We start from the raw sequence: 13,350 nt of genomic DNA on the forward strand, positions 1-13,350 counted from the left end.
TATCCTGAAACCATAAAAAGAGCGAGTGCGACTCCATCCCGTTGCTGGCACGACTGCTTCGCAAGACCCAACTCCCTCTTCTAAGTTTGCATTTTTATTATATGACCTTTTCCTCCACGCAGTGAGTTTTTAACGGAGCAATAGCAAATTGCAGCTGAGGAAAGCAGATAGAAAATGCAAAATCACTCCACAGTATGTAGCTTTTTAATCGCATTCCCATGTTCAGTAAAAGTAATGAGATTTCTTGTTTATATTTGTAATCAGCAGAGGCAACTGACTGTGATGAGAAGCCGGACATTTCTCTACTACAAACAGGTAAAATGCATTAAAATTTTTATCAGCTTCCAATGTGTGTATTTGTTTATTTATGGCACAGAAGCAGTTTTCAATAATCCTGGCGTGCTATATACAGTCGAGTAATTGCACACAGGACCCAGCTATCTTAACTTTTGAATGGCCTGTATTAAAAAACAAATGCTTCCGAATCATACAACTTCCCCCTGTATTTCATATTCATAAAACCTCAAGGTTCGTGGTTGCAGCTACTCTAATAAGGCCAGTAAGTTACCCTTCTTATGCCAGCCGGGGACTTGCGCTCATCTCTGGTGTTTCTGGGAGTTTTTTGAATTCTTAACAGGGTTATTGGTAGGGACAGACACAATAATTTGTATTTTAGCATCTTTTCAGTTGCCCCAGGTATTAGCAATAATATCCTGGGTTCACAGAAGGATTGCAAAGACATTTATATGCTGTTTAAGTGTTTTACTTTTTTTTTGAAGTGCAGCCACCCTGCCTTAAAAGCCTGGCAGCTGCAGGGTAGCTGTGCGGTGGTGTGGGCTAGGAAATACGATTTTTGCACGCTGTTGCACGTGGTATTGAAATCAAGACAGAGTGAGACTGAAGTTTGAAGCACCCTCTCATTTAGAGACGGTCCATCAATAGGTGCCCTGGTGGTAGGAACTGAGCTGCCATCCTCTGAAAATCCAGCGGGGCCAGAGTCCGGGGAGATGATCGTTCACCTGCGTTTCACGGTGGCTTCCCTGTCATTTCACCCAGGGGCTGCCTGTTATCCCCAAAGCCAAAGAAAAAGCAGGGAAGATCTTAAGCAGACAAATAGAGTCATGAATTACGGTGCATTTTTATCATATTCCTAAGGTGTAACAGCAAAGGGTGGTTGGAGGTGGGCGATGCCGCTGCTGTGAAGAACAGGACAGGGCTGTGGGGTGGTCGGGAGGGTGCTGGTACCATCGCAGCATCTATCCCTTGTGCAATCTAATCTCTCTTTGCGTAAGAGCTGGAGAAGGAGCTTTCCCGCAGGGCTGCTGTGTGCCGGAGCAGCAGCTGCCAGCCGTGCGGCGCTGTGGATGGAAATCCCGCTGCCGGAGCACGTGCAGTTACTAAGGAATAGGACCGGCGGAGCAGTCGGGAGGACAAGCGGCCACAGTCTGGTTCTGGCGTGGGCCCAGTGGGGGCTGGGAGCAGGCGCTGACTGCGGGCCGCCGCGCTGCTTTCTTGGCCAGCCCCGGAATATTTCAGGGTCTGGCTGTGATAATAGATGCAGGAAGCTCTGGTTTGAAAGGTCTCTTCCAAGTGACATCCTGTTCGCTTCTTTTATCAGGGAGGGAAGCAATTCTGTTGTTGCAAGAGGACCCTCGTAAAGGTTGCTGATGTGACGTAGCGTTATATTTTCATTGCTCTGGTAATCGTATTAAGGAGCAGAATTATTGGATTGCTGTGCTTTTCTTCGAGCACAGTTTCTGTCGTTACTACTTGTGTCGTACCTCACTGATGGAAATGAGGGTGCTGAGATGGTTGTGGTAGAGAAGAGGACTCCCTTCCCTCTCTACAGCACATCACCCTTGCGGTCTGCTTGCTCGTAGACCTTTGAGCACCCATGCGTGCAGTTTTGGAGCTGAAGTGTTTCCTTTGCCATCCATACCTCTCCCTGCTGTCTGTGGAAGGATGCCTAAATAAGCCACGCTGCAGTTTGCATCGGTGGGGGAGGTGGTGCTCACAGGCTGGGAGCCAAGCATTTGACTCACACCCATTATTATGTGTGTGCGAGTGCCTCTTTGTAGTACGGATCCATGTAATATCATACTGTTCTTAGAAGCAAATGATTTAAAGTGATATACAGACAGTATAATGACAGTAATTATAATAGACAGGCAAAGCACAGATGCTTTCTATCAAGGTGTGTAGCAAAAGAGGTGGAATATAACTTTTACAGGGGTCTTTCCCTCTCTTTAGCACAGCTGGTTTTATAAAGGGGTCTTACTGACAGGTTCTTTAAAGAGAGCCTTCATGCAATTTATTGAGCTGTCTTCCCTGTTTAGCTTGAAACATCTTTGGGGAAGAATCTCTCCCACTGTGTGTTTGTACAGTGCCTGGCGCAGTCGGCCTCGGTTGCAGATGACAGCTAATATCAGTTAAATCACAGCCTCAAGTTGTGCCAGGGAAGGTTTAGATTGGATATTAGGAAAAACTTCCTCACCCAAAAAAGGGTTATCAAGCATTGGAACAGGCTGCCCAGGGAAGTGGTGGAGTCACCATCCCTGGAGGTATTTAAAAGGCTTGTAGAAGTGGCCCTCAGGACACGGTTTCACAGTGTTCTTGGCAGTGTTAGGTTTACAGTTGGACTCGATGATCTTAAAGGTCTTTTCCAACCTAATCGATTCTTCGATTCTGTGACCAGTGGTTAACCTGGTGTGTTGGTAGAATAAAACCAGACTAAACTGGATTGCTTGAGGGGGGTCTTGCGGGAGACTGGATGATGGGGAGAAAAGGTGGGCTACAAAAGCTGTTTATGAAAGACGGTTGCTCTTGTGGTCTTCAAGAATTGAACAAACTTGTGCTGCAAAAGTGCCCAGAGTGAGTGACTTGAATCAATGATAAGTGTTGGTGCAAAAATAAAAAAAAGGAAAACTCAGATGCCCTTATTCTGCCTTTCCTGCTCAGTCAGCCCTGCCTGTGATGCCGGTGATATTATGAACAAGATCTGGGTATATACGGACCACCGATGCTGAAACACCTCGACTTACGTGTTTCTAGATCGCAGCCTATGGCTGACACGTCATTTGAGACACCTCAGTTAGAAGCGTGGTTGCTCTCGGCTCTCTTCATCGTTGGTGGGAAGAGGGTTGTTTCCAGAGAGAAGGTCAGATCAGCTGAGGCCATGTTTGGAGGTGACTCTCCTTTGGTACCAGCAGGACTGTGCTCTGAGAGCAGTTAATTGGTACAGGTGCCTACAGCCAGGTTTGAACCTGCTCCCTTTGTGCCCACCATTATCAAAGTCCTCTTCTTTGAGGAGAGCTGGGGTGGTGGTGGGGGGGGTGTTTTCCAGATCCTCTTTTGGAACTCAAAAGCCTTGTGAAAAAAATGGAGCTGGTACATCCTTATAAAACCAAGGAAGACATTTTTGCCCAATTATATTTTAGCACTTCTGAGCAGAAATGGTGCTCCTGTTTTAAAACCACCCTCAACGCTGAGAGGGCCTTTGCTTTAAAAGCTGTTGATTGAAGGGTGTTTAAAGTAAATTGGAAGAACTGTGGCAGTTAAACTTGCTGGGAACTTTGGCGCATTGACAGGTACATCTCAAGAAAATACTGGAAGAATTGTCTCTAACAAATGTTATCAAAGCTCAGGTCTCCCACAGTTGCAGCTTTTGCACCTACCAAGAGCTGAAGGCTGTGTCCGGACCTGAGCTGAGACAGATCAGACAGCTCCGGGGGTAATTACCGTGGACTAAGTGGAAAGACTGATTAGTTTCTCGGTGATACAGGAACCCGGAAGGTGTGAGATAAATCTTTATCAGAATGAAGATACGGCAGCTTTTAGAGCCTTTCTATAAGTTGGCATTGCGAAAAGGCTTATCTTACTTTGGTCTACAATTTACACAAAGCATCTGGATTTTGTGTTTAAAAGAAAAACCACGAAAGGAAGGTATAACACATAAGTTCTGCACATGGAAACAAACATAAGCCAGCTGTAACACCCTTTTCTTGAATCCTCATCTTCAAAATTGCATTTGAAAGATATATGTAGCCCAGGACCATGAGAGAGCCCTCCTTATACCCGTGCTTTGGACCACAGCTGTACTGAGCGTTTGTGTAGTGTCTCCACACTTGGGTTAATTTCAAAATGAGAAAGAATTTCGATATCCCTAAAAGAAGCCGAAACACTAACATCCCAATCCTCAGGTCCAGGGGTGATACAGCTTTGTGAAAAGATGAGAGCAATCTCTTGGTAAAGAAACCGACGATAAGAAAACAGCAACGATCCAATTCTATATAGGTTGTATCCTTTTCTCTTGGAATACAATATCAAGAAAACGAAACTTCAAGAAAAAAAGAAAAAAAAACCTTTTCGAAACCTTAAATATAAATCCTTTATTGTAATATAAATCTTTATCCTTTCAGTGCATGATTGTATGAGTTTTCTCTTTTCATTGGGTTGTATTTGCCTCTCAGGCTGATTGATGTCTGTCTCTTATTTGCCCTGTGTTCTTAGCGCTCTCCTTGTAATTCTTCTGTCCATCTTTCATTGTTCTGTTTAGAAAAAGCACATTCTTAAAGTGCTTTAAAGAAGATGGGATATAATCATACCGTGCACCTTTTTTTTTATATATATATATATATATATTCTCCCATATGCATTTAGACTGCTGTGGAGTGGTGGGGTTTTTTTTTCCAAAGAAGGTCCCAAAGTACATACTCGAAGTTTAAAATTCAAGTGGTGCTTTTTTCTCTTCTTCAGAACTGTAGCTTCAAAGGGGTGAGCATCACGGTGCAGTTTGTGCCCAAGTCTAATGCAAGCGCTTTAGATCTGAAGCGGGGTGCGCTATATGTTGTGTGAAAAACTTTGCTGGCAAATTCCGTATTCAAAAAAAAAAATCTATTTAATTTGCTTTTCTGTAGCCGATTGAGCTCTACTCTAAAAGGAATTCAGCAGCCGCTGCCTGCGTACGCACCAGCAGTTCAGCCCCATCACAAATTAAAGTTAGAACTCAAATATGTCATTTCCATCATTTTTTTTAATTACTGATTTCTTAAATTTTTATATTTTTTAACTGATTTCTTCAAACTCTTTCTTCCTTCAGGTAGCCTTTTTGACACCACAACAGATCATCTGATAGACGCAAACCCAGATTTTTCAGCTTGAGTTTCACACCCTGCATCAGTGTTTTTAGCAGATAGAAACATCCTCTCCTTTGAAGGACGTTCCCACCAGCCCGGCACGAGAACGCCAGCGAACCGCAAGGCGTGGACGTCCGCACTCTTTTCCCCTTCCAGTTTGCGTTGCGTCATGCATTTTCCATGTAACCTCAAATAACGAAACCGCCAGATTGCTTCACCGTTCTTCATCTTAATTAAAGACGATTTCCCTCCGTATCCAATGCATTATTTAATTAGCGGGGTATCCACTCTGAAGACATTCTCTTGCCTTTGTTTTTCCTCCACGATTGTATTTTTCCACGTGATTGTACGCTTTGCCAGCAGTGTTTTGTCTTAAGCCACGCGGAGGTGAATACGCAGCCGGGTGACCCTGCCTGTCCCCGGGGACCAGTGTGGCATCTCTCTCCAGCGGGGCTCGAGGAGCGTTTGACCTGACGAAGCTCTTTGCTTCTGCAGACCTGCTTTCCCTTTCCTGGCTGCCATGGGACCAATGACCAGATTAAAAAACCCTCGCTGGATTTAGCAGGAGATAAAGCAGGATTCCTCCCATCAGTGCCCGGTTTCCTAATTATAGCAAGGAGAAGCTATTCCTCAAACAGTTTCCCTTCCGTGGTCCTAGCGGGATGGCTCCCGAGCATCTTGGTAGTGCAGATTGCTGGAGGTGGTCATTGTCCCCTTGCTTTGCCCCCACCCCCAGCTGGCCCCGCCACCTCAATCTCAAAACGTATCGGTTTGTTGATTTCCAGGAAGAGGGTCTGCACACTGTGATTTTTCAACCGCTGCCCTTGGCGACAATATTCACCTATTTAAAAAAAAATAATAATAAAGTCACCTTTTGACTGGCACTCTATTGATATTTCAGCAGTTAAGACGAGTGAATCGATCAAGAAATTGCACTACCCTCTTTGACGTTGAAAGGGTCGGTCCTTTCGGGTCAGGGCTAAGGTAAAATCGTTGGCGGCCCTCCCTGCAAACCTTCACTTCTGCACCTTTCATCAGCACTGAATTCACTTTAAAAATGTCGGGAAAAAGTCTAGAAGGTCTTACCTGCAACATCTCTCGATCACCAGGCGGTTTGAGCGTGTTTCCTGCAATAGGAGGGAGAGCTCGCTAGAGCCTTCACCCTTGTGTTCCCTTTCCCTGTGTATGTTTTAGGTGCATCTTTTTATCTTTGGAAACTATTTGGCCTTTGAGTGTCTCAACAGAAGTGCTATTACAGAGTGGGATGGTTTTCAAAATAGTTAATCTCTTTTTTTTTTTTTTTTTTTTTTAAGCAATCCTAAAGCCTGTTTCTCAGATGTCGCTGAATTCCCACAAGTAACACGGAAGCCAACAGCAGGAGAGGTTTGTCCTCTCGGCACCTGAGAAACCAGGCTCCCAGCCCTTCCCCACCCACCTACCGTGGACTTTTTTAGGAATGACCGTGTTCTCTCTGAAACTGTGGAATAGATCGAATGTGCACTGCGAACCTTAAAATTTGAGTCTTTCCTCCCTTGGTGGCTTGGAGTTGCCTGCACTGCGCGGGGGACGCCGGTCCGTCGTGTCCGTATCGTAACCCTTCAGCAACGGAATCAGCGTTTTGTAAATTTGGAAGATTGCATTTGTGTTTACTTACTGTGACTACTGTTCAGACTTTCTTCAGATATCTTTTTATAGGGTTTATTAGAGAGAAGAAGAAAAAAAAAAAATAAAATCATTCCATATTTAGGTAAAAATGTCTCAATCTTCTGTATATATGTTTTATTAATATGTAAATATTTAGATATTTTTAAATTACTATGTTCTTAATAAAGCGACAAGGGACTAGTTGTGAAATGGTGTATAACATTGTGTCGTGTTATCGATCTCTGGGAAACCCTCTTTGTCAGTTCAGAAAAGAAAACCTACAATAAATAACTTTAATTGCATGCGTGTTCCTGTGTTCTGTGCTGGATTCCCACGTTTCAGGGGAATTCCCTAACAATTAGTGGACTATGGAGGGAAATGTATGGAAAACCCTAAAAGTTACCACCACCGCACTATTTTTTCCAGCTGGCTCAAACAAAAACCCATGGTTCCTGCCAATCGCAACGACATCTATATCCAGTTGCATAATAACTCTTGAGTATTAAGTGCTGATATGCTTGAAGTCTAATTTTAATTGAATTAGGTGCCTTTATAATCTGCACTTAAAAGGTTAAGCTCTGCTTCTATGGAAACAACACATAGGAAGGACAAACCAATACTCATAATTTGGAGTAGCTGCAGAGATATAGGCTTGGTAATTTATTATCACACCCTCATCAAAGGCTGTTTAGCCTTAGAAAATATTTCCTGCAAAAACATGTTCCCGGTAATCTTCCATCAGTTACAAGGAGCCGGTGAAGTGAAAGAGCGGCTCGCCACACCCTTTCTGCTTTATATAAGGATCGCTGGGGGTAAATCGCTGGTAAAAAGTCTAGTGGGAGTTTTCCTTACACTTTGGTGGCTGCAGGGATCAGCTGGAGCCTGGGGCACGTCTTGCTTCCTTGTGACATGGTGCGAGTCAGGTCCATCCTGCTCCTCAGGGGAGCACTGAAAGACCAAGTAGATCATAGAACCACGAAAGGGTTTGGGTTGGAAGGAACCATTAATGACCCCCTAGTCCAACTCCCCTGCCATGGGCAGGGACATCTTCAAAGACATCAGGTTGCTTGAAGCCCCATCCGGCCTGGCCTTGAACACCCCCAAGGATGGGTCATCCACAGCTTCTCTGGGCAACCTGGGCCAGTGTCTCACCACCCTGACTGTAAAAAATTTCCTTATATCCAATTTAACCCTACCCTCTTCCAGTTTAAAACCATTGCCCCTTGTCCAGTTACTGCAGGCCTTGGTAAAAAGTCTCTCTCCGTCTTTCTTATAAGCCCCCTTTAAGTACTGGAAGGCCACAATGAGATCTCCTCAGAGCCTTCTCTTCCCCAGGCTGAACAACCCCAACTCCGTCAGCCTGTCTTCATAGCAGAGGTGCTCCAGCCTCTGATCATCTTTGTGGCCTCCTCTGGACTCGCTCCAACGGGCCGATAGCCTTCTTACATTGGGGGCCCCAGAGCTGGAGGCAGCACTGCAGGTGGGGTCTCACCAGAGCGGAGCAGAGGGACAGCATCACCTCCTTCGACCTGCTGACCACGCTGCTGGGGATGCAGCCCAGGATACAGCTGGCTCACCACCAAAGTGGTGGCTTTTCATCCACCACTACCCGAAGTCCTTCTCTGCGGGGCTGCTCTCAATCCCTTCATCTCTCAGCCTGTATTGATACCAGGGGTTGCCCCGACCCGTGTGCAGGACCTTGAACTTGGCCTTGCTGAGCTTCTTGAGGTTCACATGGGCCCACTCCTCCAGCCTGCCAAGGTCAACAGCAGCTGCCGGCACCCTCCACCTGCCCACAAGTTGGCTTCAGATCTGAATTTGCGCCAGGGGAAGTTCAGGTTGGATATTAGGAAACATTTCTTTACTGAAAGGGTTATCAGGCATTGGAATGGGCTGCCCAGGGAGGTGGTGGAGTCACCATCCCTGGAGGTATTTAAGAAACGTGTAGACATGGTTCTTCAGGGCATGCTCTAGTGTCCAAGATTACTGGTTTGTGGTGGGGTGCTGTGTGGGTGGGTGATGGTTTTTGGTTTGGTGGTTGTTGTTGTGTGTTCAGGTGGTGGGTGGTGGTTTTGTTTGTGGTGTTTGTTTTTTTTTTGTTTGTTTTTTTGTTTTTTTGTTTTTTTGTTTTACTGTTGGTTGGACTCGATGATCTCTGAGGTCCCTTCCAACCACTACGATTCTGATTCTGATTCTGATTCTGATTCTGAATGCAACTCATCACTCACATAATTAGGCATCTTCCAGCTTGATGAAACAAATCCATCCTTCCCTAAACAGCAAGTACTTTCCCTCACCTGCTCTGCGCTGCAAGTCATCCCCCAAAGTGTGGCTTTGTTTGGCTTGTTTTGTTTTTTTTTTTTTAAACAGGGGGCAGGTTAATACATTGTTATTTGGAGCTGTCTTGGTTTGAGGTAAAACAAAACTAATTTTCTGTTCAGTAATTTTGCTTTTTTAGCTGGGCCTCTTCTAACTAACTAGACTCTGAAATTAACAGCATATTGTTCAGAAACTGCTCGCTCTCGTGGTGGTAAGACCTGATTATACCAAGGCACGGTGTGCAGAGAGGCCCTTGCTTATACTTATTGCTGTAACAGCCAAGGTCAGGTCAATTTGTTATTTGCCCCGTTGGAGGGTCGGAAGCGGAAAAGCGTAGAGGGGTCACACCTGTGGGGAGGAAGGGACAGGAGAGGTGACCCAAACCTGACCAACAGGGTGTTCCATCCCATCTGCATCATGCTCAGTATAAAAGCTGAGGGATCAAAGGGGGAACTCTCTTCCTTCAATGGCCGACATCCGAGGAGGACCCTGTCTGTTCGTCTGCCTTTGATCCTGATCCGAGCATTCCTGACTCCAGATCCAGAATCCAGCTCCTGTCCATCACCGGGTCCAGCCTGGGACTTTTCCCCTGTGCCTGCTGGTGACGTGATCATCATCCTGGGAGCTTGATTCGGTTTTGTATATACTGTATACTTTTTTTTTCCCTTTTTTTTTATTTTTCTTATTTATCATTTCATTATTTATTAATATTTTCATTAAAGTAGTAAACTCATAAATCTCTTTTTATCTCTTCCTCTCCTCTCTTTTCCTTAGGGGGGGGAGGGAGGGGCCATCTGTCCTTCTGATATTGGTCAATCTGGTCAAACCCACGACAGTAGCGTGAAGTGCAGTGTCCATCTTCAAGATACAATTAGGAGTGAGAAATGCTGCTGTGCGCCAGGACCTGCAAAGTCACCAGCAAGTTCTGCTGCAAGGTTGGGGTTTCACCTCTTTGAAACAGCTTTGGGATGGAGCAAGCGCCATCGCCAGCGTCTGCGCATGGGCTCCAACCCATCTCGAGCATCCTCGCTGGGCCATTCGGCCAGTGCGACCCCCTGTTTTGTGTACAGGACACGAGAGATCAACACTTTGGGTGAAAAAAAATCCTTCTGAAGCGTAAGAGGAAAAAGGATATCCTCCTGCTAACATGAAAGGAAACTGGAGCCTGGGCTTTATAAAAAATGCATTAATTGCGAGACAAGAAGAAAGTCATCTCAAGTGCCTGTGACATGGTTTAGAAATGGCTGGCTGAGTCTTCTGGGGGAAACGCGTGCTGTAACGATGGAGCAGTTTGGGGATGGGTGGTCCTAACGCGGCCACCCCTCCTGGAGAGAAACCTTCTCCCCTAAAAACCTACCGGTGCTGAGATCGTGATGCCTCACTGGGAAATGTGTGTTTCCTTCGCTGGGGAAGAGAGGGGACACGCTCCCAGGAAAAACCCACGTGACAGCAGCAGCCACCCTCCACTACTGCCACATCCTCACTGAGAGACAGATGTAGCCAGGATTTTGCAAGACTTGGCAAAAACAAACCCCTTGTTGCACATTCTCCCCCAAATCTAAAGTAGAAAAATGCCTTGCAGGAGATGCCGAGACACCCCTTCTCCCCCCCCCCTGCCGGCTCTCCCACTGCTCCAGCATCCCCGCAGCCGGGCTGGGGTCAGCACCTTCACCCCCTTCCCCACCGCGCTGTCGTCGTGGAGGCACGAGAGGGGTTTGTACAAGTAGGTCAGGAATGATTTCTCATCCGCCAAATGCTAATAAAAGCCGCCGATGTGAAACCTATAACATTATGTGTATAAATAATTTAGCTCCGGTGTGTAAACATTGATTCTGGGCTTTAAAAAAAAAAAAGAACGAATTCCATCAGCTTCTTCCCCTCCCCTCCATGCATATGTCTTACGTGCTGCCAACGGGGGCAGAAAATAGCTAATACTTGGGGAATTTGGAAATCGGGGAGACACACCCCCTGTGTTTCTGTGCTGGCTCCTTCTTCCCCCCAGATCCTCAGAGGTATAGAGGAATCAGGATGAGCAAGGGAGCTAATTAGGAACAAAGATGTAATTCTAGCTTGTAATTGCAAGTAATCATTGACCAGAGGGATGGCGGTAAGAGGAGAAGAGGCTGCATTTCATGACCCATGTTCTCCCCTTTGCTCCTCTCGCTCCCTTGGGCAGATGCAGGCACTGAGCTCACCCCACGTAGCATCCATCTGACCCTTCCAGCAGATGCCTTCAGATGAGCTGGTTTTCTCCAAGATTGCTCTCAGGAGGAGTCCTCACAGGATGTCCAAGCCCACCTCAAGCTGACCTTGTGGCCCTCCAGTCCTGGAAGACCTCACCGCAGCAGAGCAAGGAAGGTAACTACCAAGTAGCACTTAACATTGCTCAGAAACCAAATCCACTCATCAAGAGCGGCTGCAAGGGGCGAGTAAGGCCCCATGGCTGGAAACGTTGGGCCAAGGCCAAGAAGGAGCTGCTTTCTCTCACCCTTGCTCTGTGACACCCTTTGGAGGGAGGTTTGTGAAGGATTATGAACTGGTGTGGTGGGTAGCAGGCTGTTAGCTGAACCCTGGGCCCAAAAGTTGCCAGACTGGTCCATAATCTTTCCTGAAGGCCTGGGGAGATGAATGGTCCACTGATGGTTGCTCTCCCATGCAGCTCATCCCAGTGTAATTTGCATGAAAGCATTTACACCACCATGGTTGTCCCCAAAGCTACCACCCAGCACAGGGTGAAGACCTTCATCTACCTCTTCCCAGCAAGAGCCATCACAGGTTGGAGGACCATAGTGGCCCATGGCTCCTACTGGATCCTAGCTGTGGGGGCAGCTTCGAGTGGCACCACCGCTGTGGCCAGGGATGTCCCATGGTCATGTCCATCACCAGCACTCCTGGGAGAAGTGTCATCTTCAGGTGATGCCTGGACGGTCAGGGTGGATGGAAAAGGCCAAACCACATAGCTCTACCGTGCACCAACACACAGGTGGCTTTGAGGACCTTCCCTGCCCTGAGGTGGTTCAGCAAACCGACATATGAATGGCACATGCACACTGGGAGGTGGTCCCATGCTGTGGCAAGTGAAATCAGTCCAGGAGACTTCTAAAAAAACCTCATTGGCAGGAACACTCCCATCCCACAGCAACCCTGCTCCGCTTCCATCCCACGCCCGGCACCACCATGGAGGCACCAGGCAAAAGCAAGTGTGGGCTGGAGGTGGGCGAGGGGGACATTCACGTGTCAGGATGCTGTGAGCCTGTGCCAGCTCCCTGACGAGTCAGTGTGAAGTTAGCATGGAGGGATCTGGACTGGAACCAGCTTGTGGCTATTGCCGTTACCGCGGCTTAGAGAAAGCAAAGATTAATGTAATCATTTAATCCCGAGAGATTTCAGGATTCACTGACTGTATCTCATGTCTCCATTCATCGCGGCACAGGGGACGTGTGTAAACTGCTCTGCTCTTAGCTGGACCTCCGCACCCTTATTTCCCTTCCCCTGAGCTCCTGCACGTGCACTCAGACGCCGTCTCCCCCCGCTGCCACATCTCTGTCTCCTGCCGCTGTGACGCAGCAGTGGTAGATCCTGCCCATGGCATCCGACCCACTTTTTGGCTGGTGAGAATGGTGATACCATCCGCCCTTGGTTTTCTTGACTATTTTTTTTCCAGTGGTAGCTCCGTCCCCAAAGCCCACAGTCCTCCATCTCCCTGGAGCGCACGTTGCCTTGCCTGAGGCTGGCAGCACCAGTGGAGTAGCTGCTTCCTACCTCCATCCACCCTGCCCTTATGAGGCTGATGCCATGGGGAGAGCCAAGGGCCAGACTGGGCTGGATGTCTTGCAGGGAACGGGGTTTTCCTCGGGGTTAGAAAACACCCTTCGCTTGCATAAAATTTACCTGGACACCCAGGTGCTGCTAATCCCCAGGGAGGGGAGCCAGGACACAGCAAGATGTGCTGCATCCCATGGAGATGGAGTTTTGGATGCTGCTGCCAGACCTCCTCCATTTCCTGGCTCCTCTGCTCGTAGGGGCATCAGCTTCCTGGCTCCATCACCTGGAGAGCATAAAGAGTGCCAAACCCCAGTGCATTAACATAGATTTTGCATTTAACATTTATTACATCAATGAGCTCCCACGTGGTTCCTTTGCTGCCCTTCACTGAGCGTGATGGATCATCTCCCATCTCTCATTTAACGTTCCCTTGGGGAAGCCTGAGAGCAGCAGAGACTCCTGCCTCGGCCACAGGTCACCCACATGC

At 47.2% G+C, this 13,350-nt stretch overlaps 1 protein-coding gene across 1 annotated transcript in view; it reads left to right on the plus strand.

The window, feature by feature from the left end:
* BEND7 (BEN domain containing 7) overlaps window positions 1-5,389 on the plus strand; it is a 46,698-nt gene extending 41,309 nt beyond the window's left edge. Inside the window, exons 8-9 of the mRNA XM_074168636.1 lie at window positions 265-315; window positions 5,099-5,389. Of these exons, the coding sequence (XP_074024737.1) occupies window positions 265-315; window positions 5,099-5,160 (113 nt within the window). The 3' untranslated portion in view covers window positions 5,161-5,389. The remainder of the gene's footprint in view (window positions 1-264; window positions 316-5,098) is intronic.
* The last annotated feature ends 7,961 nt before the right edge of the window (window positions 5,390-13,350 follow it).

Source organism: Numenius arquata, chromosome 2 (genome assembly GCF_964106895.1).
Source record: "Numenius arquata chromosome 2, bNumArq3.hap1.1, whole genome shotgun sequence".
In the NCBI taxonomy this organism is placed as follows: Eukaryota; Metazoa; Chordata; class Aves; order Charadriiformes; family Scolopacidae; genus Numenius; species Numenius arquata.